The sequence below is a fragment of the Vigna unguiculata genome, chromosome 9 (assembly GCF_037176805.1).
Source record: "Vigna unguiculata cultivar grain cowpea cultivar isolate G323 ecotype 2 chromosome 9, ASM3717680v1, whole genome shotgun sequence".
Classification (NCBI taxonomy): Eukaryota; Viridiplantae; Streptophyta; class Magnoliopsida; order Fabales; family Fabaceae; genus Vigna; species Vigna unguiculata.
The window spans coordinates 11,206,651-11,230,838 of record NC_140800.1 but is presented as its reverse complement, the minus strand read 5'-3'; the positions used below and the strand labels follow the sequence as shown (position 1 = coordinate 11,230,838).

The window sequence follows — 24,188 nt, the reverse complement described above, 5'->3', positions numbered from 1 at the left end:
TCCAAATTAGTCCATATACGAAAAAAACATTTCCTAAGTTTTGGTCTTTACAGGAAATTGACATCTACATCTTCATCCTTGCCATTTTGATTTATTACAATGGCGTTAAGCAAATCTTACATTATAGTTTTGCATAAAATTAGCACTGTTTTGGCTCCTATATAAAATTAATACATTTTAGACCCTGTGAAAATAATATTGCATTTTAGTATTTTATAATAATTGATTTATTTGCTTAATTGTTTTCGAGATTTCCTTTTACTGAGGTGTCATCTCTGACGTAAGGCCTAAGCTAGCTAAACATTCTTTACTTTCTTCACTTGGTTTGATTAAAAATACTTTTTATCTATTCATGATGGTACCACTCTCGCTCTCAATGTAAAATGATAAAACCCCACACATTTTACAACTCCAATTGATTAAGCAAGCTTTTTGTAAGAATTGAATAACGCTAATAAATAACAAAAAATACAACCTACACAAGTTTGTAGACTTAATTAAGAATAACTATTTTAATTGACCAATAAGAAGAATTCAAACAAAATTTATATATGAATAATGTTTTTTATTGAATTTAAGCTTTTCATCATTCCTCCTTATTGATTATCCTTCAAACTGTTCGCTTAAGAGAACTACTAACAAGTCTTTTCGTCTCTAAGCCAGCTAATTTCTAACAAAGGATTGAAATATATTCAGATACAGACTAAAAATTTTAAAAAGTAATAGCTGATTATTAAAAGGTAACATTTTGTTCAAAAAAAAAAAGGAATAACCAAAGTGCTTATGTGGTGTTGCATATACAGTGAGACCGTTGTTTAGGCGGGAAAAAACACGGGTAACCACTGACTATTAACATTTCGACACTTAATGCTTTGGTGTAGACTCGACCTTCATGTAAAAGGGATCATAGTATAAATAAAAGCTTAACCATATCAAGCTATTCCACAACTTAGACACCTCTAGATCCAATTTCATGTATTGTTATAATGAATAAAGATGACCAAATACAAAGATCTACCTTTATTTTTCTTCGTAATTGAGTTCATGATTTTGGATCTCACCAGAGCTGACAAGTGAGTTGATGCCGTTGCCTTCTATTGCATATTCGGAATTGGATCCATTAGAGAACTCTGAAAAACTTGGTGCTGAATGATCATCCTGAATTGCTTCCTTTTGTAGGACTGATTTTGGGCGTCTGATCGCTTCGGCAGCCTCCGGCATTGCTATGGGAGGAGGTTGAGGAGGAACCCACATTCGTTGGAGTGGCTGCTGACTGGATGCGACAGATGCTACATTATACTCAACTTCGTTATCAATCTCTTTGATTCTGATGTTCTTTGTTTGCCACCAGGGTACTGAGTTGTCACCACCACTATCTTGGACCCTGCCATTTGCTTGATACTGGAGGACTTGGGTTGAGGTGTTTTGCACCTGACTAACCTCCCAAGGCTAGAAGCCATGAGAAGCAAATAATGGATAATAGAAATTGTTAAATTGCCATATGAATCAGTTACTTGCTTCTGCAATTCTGCATGCTTATGATATTTGCAAAACAACTAGGAATGAAATTTATGCCTACATCAACTATCTTTTCCTTGATGGTCCAATGAGTCATTGGTGTTATCACATAGATGGTCAGTAATCATAATCCACGATCTAGAAATAATAATTTTGCAATTGGATTAATGCATAGAAACACTTGAAATGTGAACAAAAATTAATTTTATAAATTATAGACTTGCGCAAGTAGTTTTAATTTAAAATAGAAACAGTTAGGAAATGTAATGAAAGATCTACAAATATAAATATACCTTGGCTCTAGGTGCTAAGCGAGGGTTTGATGGTTGCTGATAAGGGTTGGGGGGAGAATCATCAATTTCCTGCATTAAATCACCGTGTCATAGAAGTAACTCTACGTAAAAATCGAAAACCAAATGAATAAGAGTAAATTTATTTGCGTGTTACAATCTTTTACTTCATGGTAGCACCACCTTCCATGTCTCACATTTTACTAACAAATTTTATTTCCATCAATATTTTATTAATTTATATCAATAGAACACAAATGGGATGTGTATACGCTAAAAGCTACTATTTGAATGCACAAAGGATACTAGTTTATATAGGCTTTAATGCAATGAATACCATAATCAGAGGATTTTTTTTCCTTCAAATCATATATGTTACTGGCCTATAAATGCAAAATATTTCATTCTAATTTTCAACACTGCCCCCTCAAGGTTGGTGAAATATTGGTCACGAAAGTTAATGAAGCTAATGGTGATATCCTATCTTAATAAAATGACATCTCCCTGTGTTTTTTCCTCTCATGACAAACTACTAAATTAGATGCAATATGCAAAGTACATGATTATTACAAATCAACATCACTTGCATCGACTCTTCAAAGTGGACCTCTCTAAGGAGTTGCTTTAGCAAGATAAGTTCACATGTTGCTAAAGCAGGGCCTAGTATTCCGCTTCAATGAGGTAATTTAGTTTTTCACCCGACCTTCTATATATTCTTGAATCGGACAAGGGCTTCACCTAATTGGATAGCGGTTTCTCGTTACATAAGACACAGGTTTGGCATTCAATAGGACAATTACTACTGTTGAGATGTAATATTTTATTTATCATGTATGGGATCCTTTCTTTAGGGTTAGGGTTAGGACTGGGCCTTGACTCTTTGTATTCTGCTTACTATCTTCTTATATAAACAGTAGTAAAACAGTAACAGTGTAGTTTTTCACTGTTTCATTTATCTGAAATCTCTTCAAGATGGTATCAAGAGCCAGAACATGAGTCTGGTTCATCTTCACTGTTTGTGACTATCATCGTCCGCCGTCTACCGCCACTGTCCGCCGTCTTCCGCCACTGTCCGCCGCCGTCCGCCGCGCCGTCCGTCGTCGTCGCCGTCGCCGCCGGCGTGTTTACTCCGGCGAAGTCAGGGTTAGGTGCGCCTCGAGGAGCGCAACCCATCCCCGCAAGTCACGTCCCCAGAAACCTCCGCACGCGCCGCCACGCTCCGCTTCTCTCCGGCGACCTTCAAGCGCGTGTACACCACGCGCCGCCTTCCCGGCGCCGGAATCGCGCCGCGCCACCGTCGTTCGTCTCGCCGGAGCCTCCTGGTCTTATATCTGCTCTTGGTTCTCTGTTTCGGTGACCATATCTTGAACCTAGGGTTTCTTCTCAAAAGTTAAGTTTTTCTTTAATGGCTTCTACGGGTGGAATGTCTCCCTCTCTATCAGCTACTCCTATTATTACCTCTGCGAAACTGAACTGGAAAAATTACTCCTCTTGGTCAGCTTCGGTGGAGTTGTGGTTTCTTGGTCAAGGTTATCATGATCATCTTGAAAAAGAGGTCTCTAATATTTCAGAGGAAGAGAAACCTAAGTGGCAGAAATTGGATTTTCAGTTGTGTGCTGTTTTATGGCAATCAGTTGAGCAAGGGGTCTTAGACATTTTGAGACCTTACAAGACATGCTTCTCTTTTTGGAAAAGGGCACAAGATATTTTTGCTAACGACATTCAACGCCTCTTTGATGCAACTCAAAGAGTAGCCTCACTCAAACAAATCAATCATGATATGGTTTCTCATATCGGAAAGGCTAGGGCTGCAGTAGAAGAATTGAAGAGTTTTTTTGTGGCTGATTCATTAGAAGATATCAACAAAAAACTTGATAAGTTTTACATGGTCTTAATTCTGAGGAGCCTACACTCGACTTTTGATCATGTGCGTGATCAAGTTTTAGCCGGTGATCAAATCCCTTCGATGGACAACTTAGTTACTAGACTTCTTCGTGTACCTACATTGGTCAAAGATGAAAGTTCAACTGATGTTTTTGAAACATCAGCAATGGTAGCACCACGAGGAAGAGGAGGAGGTCGGAGCAACCGTGGAGGACGTGGTGGTCGAAGTGGGCGTCCTCAATGCTCATATTGTAATAGAATGGGCCATACCCAAGACAAGTGTTATTCCTTACATGGTTTTCCCGATAAAGCTGCTCATGTGTCCAAGTCTGATCATTCAGAATCTAGAATTTCTGATGAAGAGTACCAAGAATTCTTGAGGTACAAATCTGAGAAATCCAACAATCCTGACCCATCCTCTTCAATGTCAACTGCATGCATCTCTCAATCTGTGGAAGGTCTTAGTCCATGGATTCTTGACTCAGGTGCCTCAGATCATGTCTCTGGTAACATTTCCTCATTTTCCTCCATTTCCTCTCCCAAAAGTCCTCATTTTATTACTGTTGCAAGTGGATCCAAAGTGGCATCTCAAGGAATTGGCAAAGTTTCTTTATCACCTTCACTAAATTTAAACTCTGTTTTGTACATTCCTCATTGTCCTTATAATTTAATCTCTTTGAGTCAATTGACTCGTTCCTTAAATTGTTCTGTAACCTTTACTGCTAATTCCTTTGCTATACAGGAACATGGTACGGGTCGTCTGATTGGAGAAGGACATGAGTCACGGGGACTTTATTTCCTAAAACCAAGCTCCTCAGTATCTTGTTTTGCAACTTCATCCCCAAAACTTTTGCATGATCGTTTAGGTCACCCAAATTTGTCTAAGTTGAAGATGATGGTTCCGAGTCTCAAACACATTCAAGCCTTAGATTGTGAATCGTGTCAGTTAGGAAAGCATGTTAGATCTTCCTTCCCTAAAAAGTCTGAGACACGATGTAATTTTGCTTTTTTTACTTTTCATTCTGATGTTTGGGGACCAAGTCGTGTCACTTCTTTTGGTTTTAACTATTTTGTAACGTTCATTGATGAATTCTCTCGATGTACTTGGGTTTATCTAATGAAAGAAAGATCGGAACTTTTATCCATATTTGTGTCCTTCTTTAATGAAATTAAGAACCAATTTGGGAAGACAATTAAAATTCTCAGAAGTGATAATGCTAAGGAATATTTTTCTGCTACGTTTTCCTCATTTTTATCTTCCCAAGGAATTTTACATCAGTCAACATGTCCTCATACTCCACAACAAAATGGCATAGCCGAAAGAAAGAATAGACACCTTATCGAAACTGCACGCTCTCTCATGTTGAATACCAATGTTCCTATTCATCATTGGGGAGATGCAGTCCTCACTGCTTGTTTTCTAATCAATAGGATGCCTTCTTCTTCTATTGAAAATAAAATTCCTCACTCGATAATTTTTCCAAATGATCCTTTGTATCGTGTTTCTCCACGTGTGTTTGGATGTACTTGTTTTGTTCATAATGTCTCTCCAGGTCTTGATAAACTTTCTGCAAAGGCTATTAAGTGTGTCTTTTTGGGATATTCTCGCCTTCAGAAAGGGTATAAATGTTATTCTCCCTCAACCAAAAGGTATTATATGTCTGCTGATGTTACATTCTTTGAGGACACACCTTTTTTCTTGTCCTCCATGGAGGAGAGTTCATCTATTCAACAAGTCCTTCCTTTACCATCCTGTGATCCCTTGGTTCTTCCTGAAACTCAACCTCAAAATGCCAATGACATTGTTCAACCACCTCTTCTCACATATCAGCGTCGCACTCCAGTGACTCCTTCCTTGCCTGAAGACCCCTGTGACTCAAATCCTTCTCCACCAGATTCTCGAATCATGGATCCTTCATCCTCTTCATCTTCTCTTGACTCCGATCACACTTGGCCTATTGCCCTTCGGAAAGGTACTCGCTCTACTCGTAATCCACATCCTATTTATAACTTTTTGAGTTATCATCGTTTGTCTCCTCCATATTTCTCTTTTGTTTCCTCCTTGTCTACCATTAAGGTTCCTAAGAATGTTGATGAGGCACTTGGTCATCCTGGATGGAGACAAGCCATGATTGATGAAATGCAAGCACTTGAACACAGTGGGACTTGGGAACTTGTCTCTCTTCCTCCTGGTAAGAAGTCTGTGGGCTGTAGATGGGTCTATGCTATTAAGGTTGGTCCGACTGGCGCTGTAGACCGACTCAAAGCCCGTCTCGTCGCTAAGGGGTATACTCAGGTTTACGGTCTTGACTATTGTGATACTTTTTCTCCTGTGGCTAAAATAAGTTCTGTTCGTCTTTTCCTTGCTATGGCTGCCATTCGCCAATGGCCTCTGTATTAGTTGGACATTAAAAATGCCTTTCTTCATGGTGATCTGGAAGAGGAGATATACATGGAGCAACCTCCTGGGTTTGTTGCTCAGGGGGAGTCTGGGTTAGTTTGTAAGTTGCATCGTTCTCTCTATGGCTTGAAGCAATCTCCTCGAGCTTGGTTTGGTAAATTTAGTCGTGTTGTGCAGAATTTTGGATTGAAACGTTGTGAAGCGGATCATTCAGTATTTTATGGTTATACTTCTCCTGACAAATGTGTTTATCTTATGGTTTATGTTGATGATATTGTTATCACAGGAAATGATATCACTAGAATTGCTCAATTGAAGAACCATTTGTTTAGCCACTTTCAGACCAAAGATTTGGGTCGTCTTAAATATTTTCTTGGTATTGAAGTGGCGCAATCAAAAGAAGGTGTCATCATTGCACAGAGAAAATATGCTCTTGATATTTTGGAAGAAACAGGTCTGACAAATTGCAAGCCCATTGATAGCCCTATGGACTCAAATCAAAAATTAACAAGAGATCAAGGTGAACTTTTCTCAGATCCAGAGAGATATAGAAGGTTGGTTGGAAAACTCATCTACCTTACTATAACAAGACCTGATCTTTCTTATCCAGTGGGAGTTGTTAGTCAATTTATGCAAAATCCCCACATTGATCATTGGAATGTTGTGATTCGCATTCTCAGATATGTAAAAGGTAACCCAGGACAAGGATTGTTGTATGAGAACAAGGGAAGTACTCAAGTTGAAGCGTATTGTGATGCAGATTGGGCTGGTTGTCCAATTGATAGAAGATCTACCACAAGGTATTGTGTATTCCTTGGAGGGAACCTTGTATCTTGGAAAAGTAAGAAACAAAGTGTTGTTGCTCGATCTAGTGCAGAGGCGGAATATCGATCTATGGCTCTAGCTACATGTGAACTAGTATGGATTAAACAACTCCTTCAAGAGTTGAAATTTTGTGAAAATGAGCAGATGAAGTTATATTGTGACAACCAAGCAGCCCTTCACATTGCCTCCAATCCGGTGTTTCATGAGAGAACAAAGCATATAGAAATTGATTGTCATTTTGTTAGAGAGAAATTACTATCCAAGGATCTTGTTACAGAGTTTGTCGGCTCTAATGAACAACTTGCAGACATTCTGACTAAATCTTTAAGAGGGCCTAGAATTCAATTTATATGTTCCAAGCTTGGAGCATATGATCTATATGCTCCAGCTTGAGGGGGAGTGTTGAGATGTAATATTTTATTTATCATGTATGGGATCCTTTCTTTAGGGTTAGGGTTAGGACTGGGCCTTGACTCTTTGTATTCTGCTTACTATCTTCTTATATAAACAGTAGTAAAACAGTAACAGTGTAGTTTTTCACTGTTTCATTTATCTGAAATCTCTTCAAGAACTACAAAATATTGAGTGCATATTTCATTAGAGATTCTTGGATTGAGCTACCATGATAACTAAAAGATCGTATGTCTAGACTAACGTGAGGAATTATTTTAAATGAACAGTGTCATCTTGTCATTGAGATGGATGCTTCCTTGAGGTGATTAATGATAGAGGACAGCATAGTCAACTTTACTATGAATCACACCTAAATGTATCACAACATTATGATATTTGTAAAACTAGACTTAGGAAGATTGTTTAAGTATATACAAGGACAGAAAATCCATTTTCCATTCTTCAACCCGGTTGGGCGGTAGTTTACTAGCATTTTCTTCCAAGTGATCACCAAAGCCTTATCCAAGAAATTAGAGCTCCACCAATGCACACCAAAATAAACTAAGCTTCTCCACAACAATTATGGAAAAGCTAGAAAAGGAGTGGACAAGTTCAAAAGCCTCCATTTTAGATAAGAAGAAAAAGAAGACAATGATAAAGAAGGAACCTACAAGGTATTCAACGAGGGTTGAGCTTGAACCAGTACAAAATGAAGAAAAAAATGGTTGCAACAGAAACAACCATCGATAACAACAACGAAGGTGATGTGAAGTCATTATGGTGGCGGGAAGGGGGCACGTGGAGAGCACAAGCCTAGGAGTGCGCCATCTACAAATGTTGCATATAGGGAGGAGTTGACCTTCAGGCTCAATTAGGTTCTCCGTTGTTCACAGAGATGCTTCAAATCTAGTGTTTTTCTGGCAAAATCCATGGCAGCAGCTGGCGTTAAACAGTGGCAAGCAACAAGCACTAAGTTTTGTGTCACTTGAAGAGACAAACACAACCACCTAAAGATGGTGGTGAGCAATGAGTAGTGATGATGGTTTGCGGTGGACTATAGAGGACCATGGTGAATGCACCGAACAATGATAGAACAGGATCGACCCACTCTGATACCAACTTGAGAGTAGAAAATATGAAAAAGTGTCTACGATGTCTCAATGATCTATTAGCTCAGGCATTCATTTATATGGATTCTTATATAAGTACAAACACAAAAAAGTTATGATGATCTACACATAGGGGTCAGATAGATAAAACAAATATTCTAATAAATTAACCCTTTTTGCATAAATTAAGCAATTTTGACTGTCATCATAAGTAGGGTGGTTCAGAGTTGATTAGCTAGCCCTAGTGGGTTTGTCATGCAACATCTAGAGGGTTAATGGGATGAGGGTTGAGCCACTTTGGAATGATGAGGTTTACCAAATAACTTCCATCAGCAATGAATAATGTCCAAGACAAGAGGAAGGAAAGAAATATCACCAAGAGGAGGGTCAAAGTGGTCCATCCTCAACAAATGCATTGGGTGGAATTCAAAGAATAGAAAATTTCCTAGCCATAGTGGGTACCATGGTCAACCTCAAAATCTAATTAAAGTAGAAACATAATCCATAGGCATATCACCACTAGACGTTGCATGACAAACCTCCTTGTCCTGCCAATGTTGCGCAGAGAGTATTCTCCCTCCTAATTAAAAGAGCTTTTGAACTTTCTCCAAATTAGAATTCCTCAACTTTCTCCTCATTAGTATTCCTCGATTTAAAGGATTTGAACCTACTATACTAAGCAAGATTGTCAAACTCGAGAGTTTCCGTAAACTCGTGAGAACTTCGTAAACTCAAATCGTAGACTCGGATAGTAAAGTCGTAAGAGTTTACTTCATACCAAAAAGTATTAAAATATTGTTAGTATTACTAAGAATATTTTACATTTAATACACAATATTTACATATCAACGTAAACTCTTTTAAAAAGTAGATCTTAGCCTAACTCAATTGTACAAAACTAGTTTGTTAGATGAGATTTGCACCCACTTATATACTACAATTTGTTCATATCCCCACCAAGGACCAAACAACTCAAGCATTGACTACATATTTATGAGTAGTTTAGTAGTGGGTGACATGAGTTCAACAAACTTTGCTAGGACAAACTTTGATACCATCTTAAAAAGTGGATTTAAACATAACCCAATCTACAAAATCAGTTTTTTAATATGGTATCAAAGCACTATCATCCTCCGTGACCTCCTTTGTCACTAATCCTTTCAACATAAATCAAGTTCCATGGTGTCTTCAAACACATGGTTTTTAGCCAACCCTGTCACATAATTGGAGGATATTTTGTTTAGTCTAGATTAGATTTTACTCATCTAAAGCCACACTATACAGTAAATGCAGAATAGTTCATTATGATTTCAACACGATATATGATTTTAGGCATGTATCTAAAATTATCAAGATTGAAAGGAATAAAGATTTACTCTAATATTAGAAGGCTTCTCTCCTCTTTGGAGCATGGCCATTATCTGCAGAAAAATAATGGAAGGAAATAATCCACACAAAGGACCATATGACCTCAACTAAAATAAACAAAATAGAGGATCTAATATTGAGTCTTTTCTAAAACATTGGTTAATCGACGTGTAAAGTGGATGAAGTAAATTAAATGTTATTACAACCAACAAACAAAGTGTTGTAAATAGAGGTTTATTGGGATAAAAATACCTTCAAAATCTTATTATTAGGACAAAATATCTTCAGAATCTTCTTATACTATCTTTAGAATCATCTTATTTAGTCGTACATATTTTACTTCCTTATTTTAGAAAGATTTATTGTTACAAAATAGAAGAGCTAAGAATGGAATTGATATGATTGTTATCAATAAAATTATTTCTTGTTCCCTGGATTATTCAAGTCAAAGGAACAACAAAATAAGCTAAAGTTGCAATTTAATATTTTTAGTTAAAAATCCCAATCATCCATTTACTAGTGTTGATTTGGAAAGTTTTAGAAGCATAAACCAAGAAAAACTTTCCATAAATTAAAAAATATATTTACCCATAAGAAGAGGAACTATAATCCACAGCTAGACCCCAAAGTATTTAATGCCCAATAAGTGTCATCTTTTGATTAGTAGAACAATGATCTTTATTATAATGTACCGATACATCAATTTGTGTTCAATGAAAGTATTTGTATTCGATACTTTTGGGATATTTTACCGATACCTACCAATGAAGTATCTAATTTATAAAGTAGTAATTCTTTTATGGTGACAATAGTTTGTAATTTTTATTTTTACATCGTTTAATACATTTGAATTTAATTTGTATCATACAATAGCAATCATATATTTTTCATATTTTTAAGAATTTTGCATATTTTTCAATATGCATATATCACATTATCCTATTAATTTTAAAATACGCTTATCACATTATCCTATTAATTTTAAAATACGCTTATCACGTATCAGAACATGCCATATCAGATACACGTATTATACTAATGGATCATAATTGATTTAAGAGATAAAAAAAGACTCAAATATCACCTTGTGCCCGTAGAAAGTGTGTGCATCCAGGGGTAAATGGCGGAGAAAACATAAACAACAAGAAAGAAATTTACCTCCAAATATGATTTTGGATGCGGAGCACTAGATGGTTGAACAGATACAGGAGGGGATGAAGATCTCACTACATATAACATTCTAACCATAAGTAATAATTCATAAATAAAATTAATTTATTTGATAGGGATTAAATTAATGTATAACAACCTGATTGGGACTCGTAGTCTGACTTCCCATTAAGGATAGGTTGCTGTATCTATTTCAAAAAATTACAGTTGTCAAATGTCAACATTTTGAACAACTCAAATGGGGGCCAGAGTTGTGTCAAATTCCATTCAAGGCAAAATATTCCTTAATAATCTGACCTTTGAACTTGTTTGAGTGACTTGGCGATCTTCTTGCTTGGAGACAGAGAGTCCACCAGAAGCTATTTTACATCCACAATTTGGAGCCCATGATATTTAGTAAGAATGTAAAAAATGAGAACCTTAAAAAAATCTTAAGGCTAAATATGATAGAATTTCTGACATGCAAAGTCACTCAGCTTTGAGGAAGCCTCTCAAGATTTTAAGAAAGAAAAATGAGGTGTAAGAGAGAGCTAGCTAGCACAGTCAGGATAAAATCCAGTCATAAAAGTCAAAATGCACATGATTTGTCAAAGCTCTTGCTCACCATGATACATCACTATCCCTGTCGAATTCTAGAGGGGGCTATAAATGCACAGGTTAATAAATAACAATCAAGATAACTCATGATAAACATAAAAGTTGCCATTGCAAAATGGTAAAACAAAAAATCAAAAGCCTTCTGAACAAATATACAATTGCAATTGTCATATCCTAAACAAAATCATTTAGCAAATATTCAAAGCAATGAACTGTTCATATTATCCCAATATATGAAATAAAAATTTATAATTACCTTCCAATCTTTTTATTGCAATGGTCATCAACTTCATTTCCTCCACTTGCCTATCCAAAAGGCTCACTACTTGTACAAAATATCTCTTTTCTGCGAAGTGTAAAACCATATGCAGCAACAAAGTCATTATTCAGTAACAAGAGATGTCAACAAAAATTAGTAGTATTAAAACAAAAAATTAGTTGTATTAAAACATTTATAGATATTTTACAGGGATTAAATTGAAGTTTTATTCATCCACCTTCAATTTTAGAAGCCAGTAATTCTTGGCTAGCTTTTGCCATATCAGCAGCTGCAACTGCAGCTGCTTTTGCCGCCTGTGCAGCTTCTTCTGCCAATGTTGGTTTTGAGCCTGTTCTCTTTAATTGGTCATTTTCCCCTTCTAGCACAACATTGCGCAACCAGGATTTTAACCAAGGGAGAACAGAATTCTAAAACAAGGAACATGCTACCAAAGTTCAGTGAGTCTCCAACCAAATCACAAAGTGATAAAGCTTATGAATAGAGCAAGAAAATAAGTTAAGTACAAGAAAAGATAAATATGTCAAACCAAGCCCACTAAGATACCAACTTAGATAGAATCATCCAGAAGAATTAGTTGCAAATACCTTAATTAGTATAACTGTACCAGCACCAGAAGTAGCTAGTAATCCAACTGCAATAAGGGCATGAGACCAGTGAAAATGGTGGTGTGACAAGGTTCCCAGTGAAGTAATAACGCCAGTAGAAGCTGGTACAGTCGTCTGCAAAGCCTGTGGTTGGCTTTGCTGATGAATGTTTGAAGATGGCTTTAATTGTTCATCTGTGAGTATTACAGTGAGCCACAAAATACAACTGAGAGGAAATCCAGTATTTGAACAGAATAACTAAATGGCAGCTTAAACTAAGTCCAAAAGACACAAGAACAATTCGGCAGCTTCAACATCAGACACTGCACCTTGATTTACACCAGCTGTCTGCACACTGGGAGCTGAATCCTGAGATTCAAATTGAAGATAAGAATTACAACAGAAGAAAATACAATCAAGTGATAATCAATTAGCTGGTTGTATTCATGCATATACAATAGAAAATTCAGCAATAGATCAACAAAGAAGCATACAGGCACACGCCGAAAGGCTTCATCAATCTCCTCCTTCGTAAGGCCCTTCTTCTCCAGAAATGACCGCCTATGGATGACAGGAGAACCTCTAACTTTCGGGTGCGACAGAAATTTCACAGCATTTTGAATTTGTTCCTCGCGCATTGGTTCTGAATTAACAAACACAGATGTGTCTGAACTTTGTTTACCAAGCTCCTCTCCACTATTCTGCTGATCAACATTTTCCGGTTGTGCAATTTCACCACCTACACCATGAAAAGGAGATTCAACGAATCAATTTAATCAAAAGATTCGATAAGAAATAATATAACCAACAACTTTTCTGAAACATCAAGCACAGAAATATCCAATAGCGACACAGCAAACTAAATAAACACGATGAAAAATACAGTATTATCCACACAGTAATCACACCTCTCGAATAACGAACCAGAGCTCAGGTTAACTACGTAGGTTAATCATTTCACACAAAGCTATAGTAAGTTAATCTAAAACGACAAATGAAACACAACGAAATCACCGTATTTTTATTTGCTCTAGATTAATTGAATTCATCGATCAATGATTATCCAAATGCGAAGTAGAAAGTGGAGAGCGTGTTCGTGAGCTTCAAAAAATTGTTCGCAGATCATGTTTAACATTATCGAGTTGCACGAGAAAAAAAAAACAGAGAGAAAGAGAGCATAGAGTGAAACCAGCGGTTTGAAGTGGGGAAATGGGAAGAGAAGGGGATTGAGAAGCCATAGCCCCTGGTCCGCACTATCTCTGAACTCCGAATCGAGGTGTGTTTTTGCTCATCGCATTCGCAACGTTGATTATTGCTACACTGATTGAGAAAAGGCAAAATCAAAAGTATTTTATGTGCCCTCACCTTTTTGAGCCGCTATGTATATCCGTCGTTCAAATTCTTTTTTAAAAAATATTTTAAAATAAAAATAACCATATATTATAAAGCTTAAATAAAAAAAAATTATCTACTATATATCTAAGAAATTCTTAGTGTAGGTAAATTTCTGAAATAGACATCTTAACTTACCGGCACCTGTCTCAAATAGAGGGTATTTTCGTTTTCTGGGTTTTATTATTTTTTGCCGCTGAAAGCATTAATTGTTGATTGATGGTGTCGATAGACAGAAGCTTCTTCTTCAAGGCATTGCATTTAGCGGAGGCATTTCAATTTTTCTTCTTCCGTTAGCTTTGTTCAAAAACATATTGCGTTTCTTTTTCTTCTTCTTCGACACTTCATTGCATCTTCTTTCTTCTTCTTCATACCAACGTAAGTTTTTTTTTTGCTGTTTATTTTTGTTGGTTGATGGTTGTTTCTTCTTCTTCTTCTTCTTCTTCTTCTTCTTCTTCTTCTTCTTCTTCTTCTTCTTCTGTTTATTTTTTATTTTTTTGTGATTTTTGTTGTTGAAAGTTTGCAAAAGTTCTTTTCTTCAAATTACCAACGTAAGCCTCCTTCTTCCTGTTTTTTTATTTTTTTGTTCTTACGTTAGCTTCGTTCGAACAAATATTTGCTTTATTTTTTCTTCTTCTTCTTCGACTTCATTGCATATTCTTTCTTCTTCTTCGTGGCAACGTAATTTATTTTTTGGCTGTTTATTTTTGTTGCTTGATAGTTCTTTCTTCTTCTTCTGCTTTCTTCTTCTTCGTACCAACAGTAGTTAAGTTTAAAAATTTTTTGTTGGTGTTTTTTATTTTTTTGTGATTTTTGTTTTTGAAGGTTTGCAGAAGCCATTTTCGTTGTAGTTATTTTTTTATCGTTTTTTTTACATTTTGTTGTTGTTGTTGTTGTTCTTTTTTTTTTGTTCTTCTTCTTACTCGGTGCACAACTTTTATTTTCTTCTAAAGGTTGAACATATAATTTTTGTTGTGTTTATGTTGTGGAAGAAAAGGTTGATAATTTTTATTTAGAAACTTCTGAATATAATTTGTTGTTATTTTCAGTGTTGTTCATGTGTTTTGTTAATTTGAAGTTGTATGTTTTTTTCCTGTAAAGCAGTTAACCTGTTTTATTTTTATGTATTAGATGGCAAGGAAATTTGATATGATCAAGGATATTGATGGAAAAAGGGAGACATTGAAACTTGTTGTCCGAATTGTGGATATGTGATTTGTTGAGTCATGGGATTACAAACGAAATATGGAGATGATTCTGACTGATCAAAAGGTAATGTATCATTGTATTGTCATTGTATCATTGTATTGTCTATGTGTATATATTTGATGTTTATGCATGATTATGCTGGTCAGGGTGATGTTATCCCTGCTATGATTAAGAAGGAAGACATTGGTACGTAGGAAGACAAACTAAAGGAGGGAGAAAGTTATATAATGCATAACTTCAAAATTCTTAACAACAAAGCTCAATATAGAGTTTGCGATCACCCATTTAAGCTATTGTTTATTGGAGCAACGTTTGTACGACGACAACCAATTGCCAGTATTCCTGCAAAAGTTTGGAAGTTCAAGAGTATAAAGGATATCATTGATGGAAACTATTCTGCATATTTGTTGGTTGCTAAGTTTTTTGTCCATGATTCATATATGTTTGCTATTTTTTTGTTATGTTTACTTACTGTTTTGTTTTTTCATTTTAGATGTCATTGGTGTGGTGGATAATGTGGAGGAGAAACCAAGTTCCAAAAATGTTGTCTTTGACCTAAAGGACTTGAGGTACAATTGATTGTAATGTTATTATTTGTCATAGATTAAGTTTATTATTTTATTTTAATGTTGTTTTGAATTTTTTTTTCTATAATGCAGTGGTGCGTCAATCTGTTGCACTCTTTGGGATTCATATTGTATGCGATTGGTTAGTTATTGGAGGGAAAGTCGTGAAACACCTTATCCTGCTATTATTCTTACTCAGGCAAAGATAAAGGCTGCCTCAGGTTTGATTGTATTTCGAAATGTTTGTTATATTTATTAGTCTGCGTTATTTGGAAATTTATTTCAATTATTTTGTATATAGGTTCATGGCCAGTGTCATTGTCTAATTGTTGGAATGGATCGAAGTTGATTATGGGAGATGATATACCTGAACTGACTGAATTTAGGAAGGAGTTTTCAAAGTAAAATAGTTTTATATTACGACTATGTTATTCTATAACTCTTTGTATTTGATAAGTACTAACTAATGTTTATTGTGTAGAACTACTGCTCATGAAATTTTTGAGGAGGGAAGCCAATATAGTGGGTCTTCCCAGATTAGTCATGTTGATAGGTTTATGTATAAAACTGTTGTTAAGAGTGTTTCAGAGATCCTGACTGTCATAGAGGTAGTTTTGATTTTGTATACTTTTATAATCGATTTTTGTTATTATTAATCCTTCTTTTATTGTTGTAGGAGATTTCATGTGTTACTGTTGCACATACCCTTAAATTTAACTTAAGAAATGATGGATGGAGTTACTTGGTTTGTAACTTATGTGCAAAAAGAACATATGAAGTTGGTTCTTTTAAGTGTTTGAATTGTGATGGTTATAATTAGTATACAAAAATGAGGTTAGTAATAGCTGTGTAGTCAAATTATCTTACTAATTACTAATTAATGCTTAGTAGATTACGTATGTTATAATCTTATTTATGATTCAATATATGTTTTCAGGTACAAGCTTGAAATTCAAGTGATCGATGGAAAAAAGGTTGCTAACTTCATGCTTTGGGACCAAGACTGCATCAATTTAATTGGTCTTTCTGCTGGTGATTTGCGAAAGAAAATGACCAAGGTTGTACATCTTTACTTTTCCATTAGTAATATAATAGTGGCATAATAATACTCATATTTCATTTCATCTTTGTTTTTCAAAATATATTAGGATGGTGAGGAGGATCCTAAGTGTTTTCCGGAGGATCTAGATGTTCTTTTGGGTTGTACTTTGGCTTTCAAGGTCAAGCCACAAGGAAATAACCGACCTGCTTCAGTAATGAGAGTTTCAACTGATCGTGAAATTATAGGTCACATTAGTAGTATTCTTGGACAAACTCAGGTTGTAATTTTAATTGTTGTGTATGGATTATGTCATGTATTTTGAGATGGAACTAAACAAATCAAATTTTGCAGGTAATGGAAATTGTTGAAGCTAAGGAAAATTGTTCTGATGAATTAGAGGTTCATAAGGACAAGTCCATAGTGAGTACTTTTGAAATTAGTTGCTTTTATTAATACCCATTTTCCTGTATTGTATGTTTTAATGTATATTGAGTAATGCATGCAATTGAGGTTAGGAAACGTATGAGTGCTAATGAGTCTGATGTCCATACTCATACTGGGAGTTCTTTAGTAAATATTTTAAAGTCGGTCTGATTTGTGGTCTGATCAAAATTTATAATTTTGAATGTTAAATTTTTAGGCAATGGAACTTCCTGAATGTGGTGATAATGCAGCATGCGACTTATTTGCTGATACTGATAGTTCATTAGTAAGTATATAAGTACATACATTTAGTGTCTTAATTTTACTGGACAGTTTAAAGATGTAATTTGACTAAACATATAATTCGTTGCAGATGTGCCTTTCTAGGACTGCTGATCTTGATCCGGATGTTGTTTTATGTGTCACGCCCAGAAAAGATCTTTGTACTACCAGTAACAATGAAGACATAGAGTATATTCCATCAAATTTCATGGAATTTGATCTTTTGGAGGACCTGCCATTAGCCCAATTGTCAGCTACAAAGACAATGAAGACTATCAAGAACGAGAAATGATATTTAATTTATGAAAGCTATGGAAATTATTGTAGTAAATTTTGCTTAAGACTTTATGTTGGTTTTATTAGAAATGTTTTGGCTCCTTCAAAGGTTACATTCGTTGATCCTGTTTTGATAAATTGCACTAGGAAACCTTCTTTAGTATTTTAAATAGTTTTGGTTGTGATTACCTATAAGAAAGTTTGTGCACTTTTTGTATGTTGTGATCTTTAAATGTTTAATTCATTGATATATTTAGGGATCGTATTTAGCAATTCATAAATCATAGTGACTTTATATCTTAACATATATAAAGTCAATAGTAACATGTATTATAAAAAAAAATTGTAACCTTGAATACGTTTATGTATTTATAATCAGAATTGAACATGTTATCCATTGTTTTTAAAGAAGACTAGTATCAGACCGTGTTATGAATACTACCATTATACGCGTTGATACATGATCGTTAACATGTATATTAATTCGAACTTTTCTTACATTCGAACCTATGCATTCAGTTTAACATATTCATATCTTTTTTATAACATGTTATCTGGATTGATTAGACATGCATTTAATAAAAATACGTAAAAGTTTATAGAGCAGTAGGATATCATAATTCATTAAAGCAATCATCAGACCGACATTTAATAAAGCCAAAAATGTGCAATAGTTAAAGTTGACGGTACGATATTGTATTGCATTAAACCAATGAATTTGATGATTGTTTCCTACGCTACAAGCAATGTCTAAGAGCAAATATCATATATAATATAATGAAATGTAATTGTATAAAGCTGGCAGATTAGACACATTAAGGTGAAAAGACTTGCATTTAAGAACCCCAAATCATGTTTCCCATGACATGACTTTATAGTGGTGTTAATTTTGACGGTAAAAATTTCACGATTCATCTATCCAATATCATGCAACTGCCAAAATTTTTAGATAACCTTATGTAAACACAACCTTTAATGGATAAGCATATTAGAATTTGGTAAATCAAATCTGTTGTAAATGGTTGAAGCACACCATACTATTGTTATTCATTAATTGGAATTGTTTCATTTATCTGTTCACAAAGCAGTATTATGAACTATATCTGTAATGTTCTGAAAATTTCGTGTAGAAGTTTTTTCTATCATCTTCATATATAACCTTTATATATTATGCAAATGTTGTTATTTCCGAAATAATTATCACTGTGTGTGTTGTTTAATGTAGAATGATAGCTGATGAAAATAGAATTTGCAGTTTAAGTGCAAGAATAAAAAGAAAACTGATAATGCAGGAGAAGAGGATGAAAGCTACATGCAAAAATCAGAAGCGCGTTGAAAACAAAACACGAGATCGTACAACATTAGCTGATGTAACAACTTATTTTGTTAATCAAGATTCATTGCATATGGAATCACAACTTCAATCTTCTGATCCTAGATTTAGGAATGTTCAAAGAAATGTTACAGCCTCACGAAAAAAGCCTCAAAGTTTGCTTCACAAGTTTGAAAGCATTGTGAATAATGTGACTAACATAAGTCAAGGGAATATACCAAGTCAATCATTTGTATTAGAAGATGTTGATGAACTACAATCAGATTCAGATAAGTCTGAATTGCGTGGTGAAACAATAGAAGGTAATTGTATTTTGGAAATCAAATTAACAATTCGTCATTATTACTGATATCTTCATCATTATTAATTAAGCAGTCATTGATGAAGTACATGATATGAACCATCAAAGCACGGAGGCTAATGCAAGATAAGTAATCTAAAAAGTTTTTCATAAACATAGTTGTTATGATATATGGGAAGTTGAACTGATAATTATATTAATTTGCAAATTGTATGCAGATATAGGAGATCCGATCTATGTTTGTCAGCATTGCAATGCATATATGTGGTATCAAGAATGCATTGCCAAATCTCATCATATGATTAATCCGAACTTTCAGCTATGTTGCTCAAATGGAAAAGTTGAATTGCCAATGTTGAAAAAACCCCCGGATGAGCTAAGTCAACTTTTATTTCAATCAGATTCAAAACAGAGCAGAACTTATCAGAAGAATATTAGAACATACAACATGATGTTTGCATTTACATCACCTGGAGCAAAAATTGACAATAAATACAACAATGGAGGTGGTCCACCAAATTTGAGAATCCAAGGACAATCATGTCACAGAATTGGTAGTCTTCTTCCACCAATTGGACAACAACCAAAGTTTGCTAAATTATATATTTATGATACAGAAAACGAGATACACAACAAAATTCAATCACTGAGGTACAATTAATTTGTCTTAATAGTTCTTATTATATTATGTTGCATGTTTGTATTGATCTGAAATTTAATGTAGGAACAACAATGATATTGATGCTGAAATTGTTAGAACACTAACAAACATGCTAGATAAGTACAATGTGCACGCTAAATCTTTTCGTATGGCAAGGGACAAATATGCAAAATAGCCATGTCATGATCTTAAATTAAAACTTATTGCTGATAGGCAGAACGATGGACGTATATACAACATCCCTACTGTTTCAGAGGTTGCTACATTAATAGTAGGAGATGTTGACACTGCATCTCCTAGGGATATTATTATGGAAAACAGAACATGAAAATTACAAAGAATAAACGAGTTGCACACAAGCTACTTGGGATATCAGTATCCTTTACTGTTTCCCTATGGTGAAGATGGATATAGGCATGATATTAATCATCGTGATTCTTTAGCACTCAAACGTAACCGCTTAACAATTAGGGAATGGTTTTGTTTCAGAATTCAAACCCGACAATGTGAGCCAATGATCATTCTTAGATCAAGAAGATTATTCCAACAATTTGTTGTAAATGGATATACAATGATTGAGTCTGAAAGGCTATCATTCATCAAAAACAATCAGTCGAAGTTCAGGGTTGACAAATACAATAACCTCTGTCAATCAAGCAATGATAGCTACACAAAAGCTTCACAGAAAGGAAAACATTTTGTGCTTCCATCTAGCTTTGTTGGTGGTAGGAGATTTATGGATCAATTATATTTTGATGGCATGGCAATATGTGGTCATGTAGGATTCCCAGATCTTTTTGTAACTTTTACGTGCAATCCAAAATGGCCAGAGATTTCCAGAATATTGAACCCTTTAAAATTAACTCCTTCAGACAGGCCAGATATCATTGCAAGAGTTTTCAGAATCAAATTTGACCAACTATTATCAGATTTAACAAAGAAGAACATATTGGGAAGGGTCATAGCATGTCTGTATACTTCATATACTTAACTATTTACTTATTTCATTTAATTGATTATTTTAATCATGTAACTGATCTATGATTGCAGACATGTATAGTATTGAATTCCAGAAACGTGGTTTGCCACATGCTCATTTGTTGTTATTTTTGCATCCATCAAGCAAGTATCCGACAACCATGAATATTGACAAAGTAATCTAAGTTGAAATACCATGTGCCAAAGAAGATGCAGAATTGTATAACTGTGTAAAAGAACATATGATTCACGGCCCATGTGGAATCTTTAAGACATCATCTCCATGCATGAAAAATGGATTGTGTTCTCGATTTTTTCCAAAGAAATTTGAAGATACTACAATAATTTCAGAAGATGGTTTTCCTCATTATCGTCGAAGAAACAATGGTCTTAGCGTTCTGAAGAATGATATTGCACTAGATAACCGATTTGTGGTTCCTTACAATCCTACCATATTACTCAAATATCAGGCTCATGTCAATGTAGAATGGTGCAACCGGTCTAATTCAATCAAATACTTATTTAAGTACATCAATAAGGGCTATGATAGAATTACCGCTGCCATTATTTCTAATGAGAAGCAAGGTTTTTGAACTGATCTTCCAAAGGATGAAATCAAACAATATATTGATTGCAGATATATTTCTCCATGCGAAGCATGTTGGAGAATATTTTCATTTCCAATTCATGGAAGAAATCCAGTTGTTGAACGATTATTTTTTCATCTACCAGGCAAGCAATTAGTGTACTTCAAGGATGGTGATGACATTGATGAAATCATGGCAAAACCGACAATTAGGGAGTCCATGTTCATAAGTTGGATGGAGTGTAATAAGAAATATTCAGATGCAAGGGAGTTAACATATCCACAATTTGTTACTAAGTATGTATATAATAAGAATCAAAGGTGTTGGAAACCAAGGAAAAAAGGAAATACCATTGGAAGACTTATTTGGGTTCCCCCAACAACTGGTGAACTTTTCTAACTAAGGAGGATGCTAACAATTGTTAAAGGTCCAATATTCTACATAGATCTGTGAACTGTTCAAACATAACTTATCCTACATTTAGAGAAGCATGTGAAGCTTCTGGATTTTTGGAGATGATAGAGAATATGTTGAAGCTATCAAGGAAGTCAAAGAATGGGGATCTAGAAACTTCTTGAGGAGATTATTCGTAACTATGCTCATGTCAAATAGTATCAACAAACCTGAGGAGGTTTGGAAGAAAACATAGGAATGACTTTCTGATGGAATTCTATATAATGAAAGAATTATTGCAAGAAATCCATGTCAAATAGTTTTTAACAATATTAATCTCAAGTTTTGATATGAAAGTATGCTAACTTAAGTTGTTTGTTGCAGGCCTCAACCTGAATATGGAATTGTTGAAAAATTTGACTTTGATTGAAATTGAGAAGCTTTTACAGAACAATAGGAGAACATTAAAGGAATTTCCCTCCATGCCTTATCCTAATGATTTTGCAGTAAATTACTGTGGCAACTGATTAGTGTATGCTAAACTTGATTATAACAAGGATGATGAACTACGTATCTTTCAATCAAATTTTACAAGTATGACAGGTTAGTCATTTCTTCTAAATATTTTTGCAATACAAGTCATTGCAATATATCTAAATTATTATTGATATGCAGATGAACAAAGACGTATTTTCCAAAAGATTAATAATGCGGTGCATGATGAAAAAGGGGGCATGTTCTTTTTATATGGATATGGAGGAACTGGAAAAACATTTATGTGGAACACATTATCTTCTGCTCTTCGTTCTGAAGGAAAAATAGTTCTAACAGTTGCATCAAGTGGTATAGCTTCTTTGTTATTGTCTGGAGGTAGAACAACTCATTCAAAATTTAAAATTCAAGTTCCAACACTTGAACACTCTGTCTGCAACATTACAAAAGGTAGTGAACTATCAAATTTGATGAAATTGGCCAACCTCATAATTTGGGATGAAGTACCAATGGCACACAAGTTTTGTTTTGAGGCACTGGATCGAACTTTAAAAGATATCTTGAGAGAACATAACAAATCTGATTTTGTTTTTGGTGGCAAAGTAATAGTATTTGAAGGGGATTTTAGACAAATTGTTCATGCAACTATCAACTCATCCTATCTTTGGGAGCACTGCCAGATCCTGAACTTGACCAAAAACATGCGACTGTTACAACAGGGATTGCACAACTCTATTATTGTTGAAATTTAAGAGTTTTCTTCCTGGATAATCAAAAACTACAAAGACCCTATCCAAGCTATAATCAATATCACTTATCCACAACTACACCAAAAATTCAATGATGAGATGTTTTTTATATCAAGAGCTATTCTAGCCAGTCGAATTGAAACAGTAGATGAAATCAATAAATCTGTTCTGGATTCTATTCCAGGTGATACTTAACTCATACTTATCATTTTTTCATACATTTGTCATATTTTAAAAGTCTAACAACTGTTATTCATAAAATTCAGGTGAAGTCAAAGAATACCTCAGCGTAGACTGCATTGATACTTCAGACACCATGGACGTTGATGTATATGACGGTATTACACCAAAATTTTTAAATTCATTGAGAACATCAGGATTACCAAACCATAATATAACACTCAAAGTTGGGACACCAATAATGCTTTTGCGAAATTTAGATCAATTTGAAGGTCTCTGTAATGGAAGCAGATTAATAGTCACCAGACTAGCAAAGCATGTAACTAGTGCAAAAATTAGAACTGGGAAAAACAAAGGAACAAAAGTTTACATCCCGCGTATGTCCATGTCCTCATCTCAGTCACCGTGGCCATTCAAGATGATTAGAAGACAATTCCCAATCATGTTATCCTATGCTATGACCATAAACAAATCTCAAGGTCAATCTTTAGATTGTGTTGGATTGCACCTCCCAGATGTCTGATATTATTAATGAAATAAGCTGATGCAAATGATGATCCATGTTCATTTATTAACAAGTTGTCCTAATTACAACTATCCATACTAAATTAAATCCAACAAATTATGAACATTACAATTATTTATAAAATTGACTTTTTAAACATAAATATAAGTAATATTATTATATAGAAGTTATTTTATTTTTTATATTAACGTAATATTATAGTAAGTTAAATCCTAAAAACGAATGGTTAATTTCTTATAAATAATAACAATATATGAATTCAATAGTCAATAAGTCAATATAATAGTCAATATAAATAAGTAGTTTTACATAAACATATATATCAACATTCCAAAATACATTAATGTTGATATACAAAATATCTAACATCTGCAGTTCA

At 34.6% G+C, this 24,188-nt stretch overlaps 2 protein-coding genes and 1 pseudogene across 5 annotated transcripts; 2 read left to right on the top strand and 1 right to left on the bottom strand.

Moving 5' to 3' along the window:
• Window positions 1-710: 710 nt before the first annotated feature.
• LOC114163446 (peroxisomal membrane protein PEX14-like) lies at window positions 711-13,586 on the bottom strand. 4 transcript variants are annotated; one of them, XM_085666856.1, is made up of 11 exons: window positions 12,914-13,585; window positions 12,749-12,788; window positions 12,420-12,613; window positions 12,053-12,242; window positions 11,812-11,901; window positions 11,256-11,317; window positions 11,098-11,140; window positions 10,947-11,014; window positions 9,797-9,841; window positions 1,812-1,880; window positions 711-1,449 (listed from the first exon to the last, which is right to left on the bottom strand). In XM_085666856.1, exons 1-11 carry the CDS (start codon window positions 13,055-13,057, stop codon window positions 1,021-1,023), a joined length of 1,374 nt encoding a protein of 457 aa, XP_085522982.1. In that variant the 5' UTR covers window positions 13,058-13,585; the 3' UTR covers window positions 711-1,020. The 4 variants fall into 4 exon arrangements, with proteins under 4 accessions (XP_085522982.1, XP_027903556.2, XP_085522984.1 ...); XM_028047755.2 differs by having other exon boundaries at window positions 11,098-11,146; window positions 12,914-13,584; XM_085666858.1 differs by lacking the exon at window positions 9,797-9,841 and having other exon boundaries at window positions 12,914-13,586.
• Window positions 13,587-15,056: 1,470 nt separating this feature from the next.
• Window positions 15,057-17,625, top strand: LOC114163445 (uncharacterized). Its single transcript, XM_028047754.2, has 12 exons — window positions 15,057-15,083; window positions 15,167-15,206; window positions 15,514-15,589; window positions 15,680-15,807; window positions 15,888-15,987; window positions 16,068-16,194; window positions 16,407-16,420; window positions 16,524-16,644; window positions 16,735-16,905; window positions 16,980-17,048; window positions 17,269-17,337; window positions 17,425-17,625. Exons 1-12 carry the CDS (start codon window positions 15,057-15,059, stop codon window positions 17,623-17,625), a joined length of 1,143 nt encoding a protein of 380 aa, XP_027903555.2.
• Window positions 17,626-18,895: 1,270 nt separating this feature from the next.
• LOC114163444 (uncharacterized) lies at window positions 18,896-23,806 on the top strand (annotated as a pseudogene).
• Window positions 23,807-24,188: the final 382 nt, after the last annotated feature.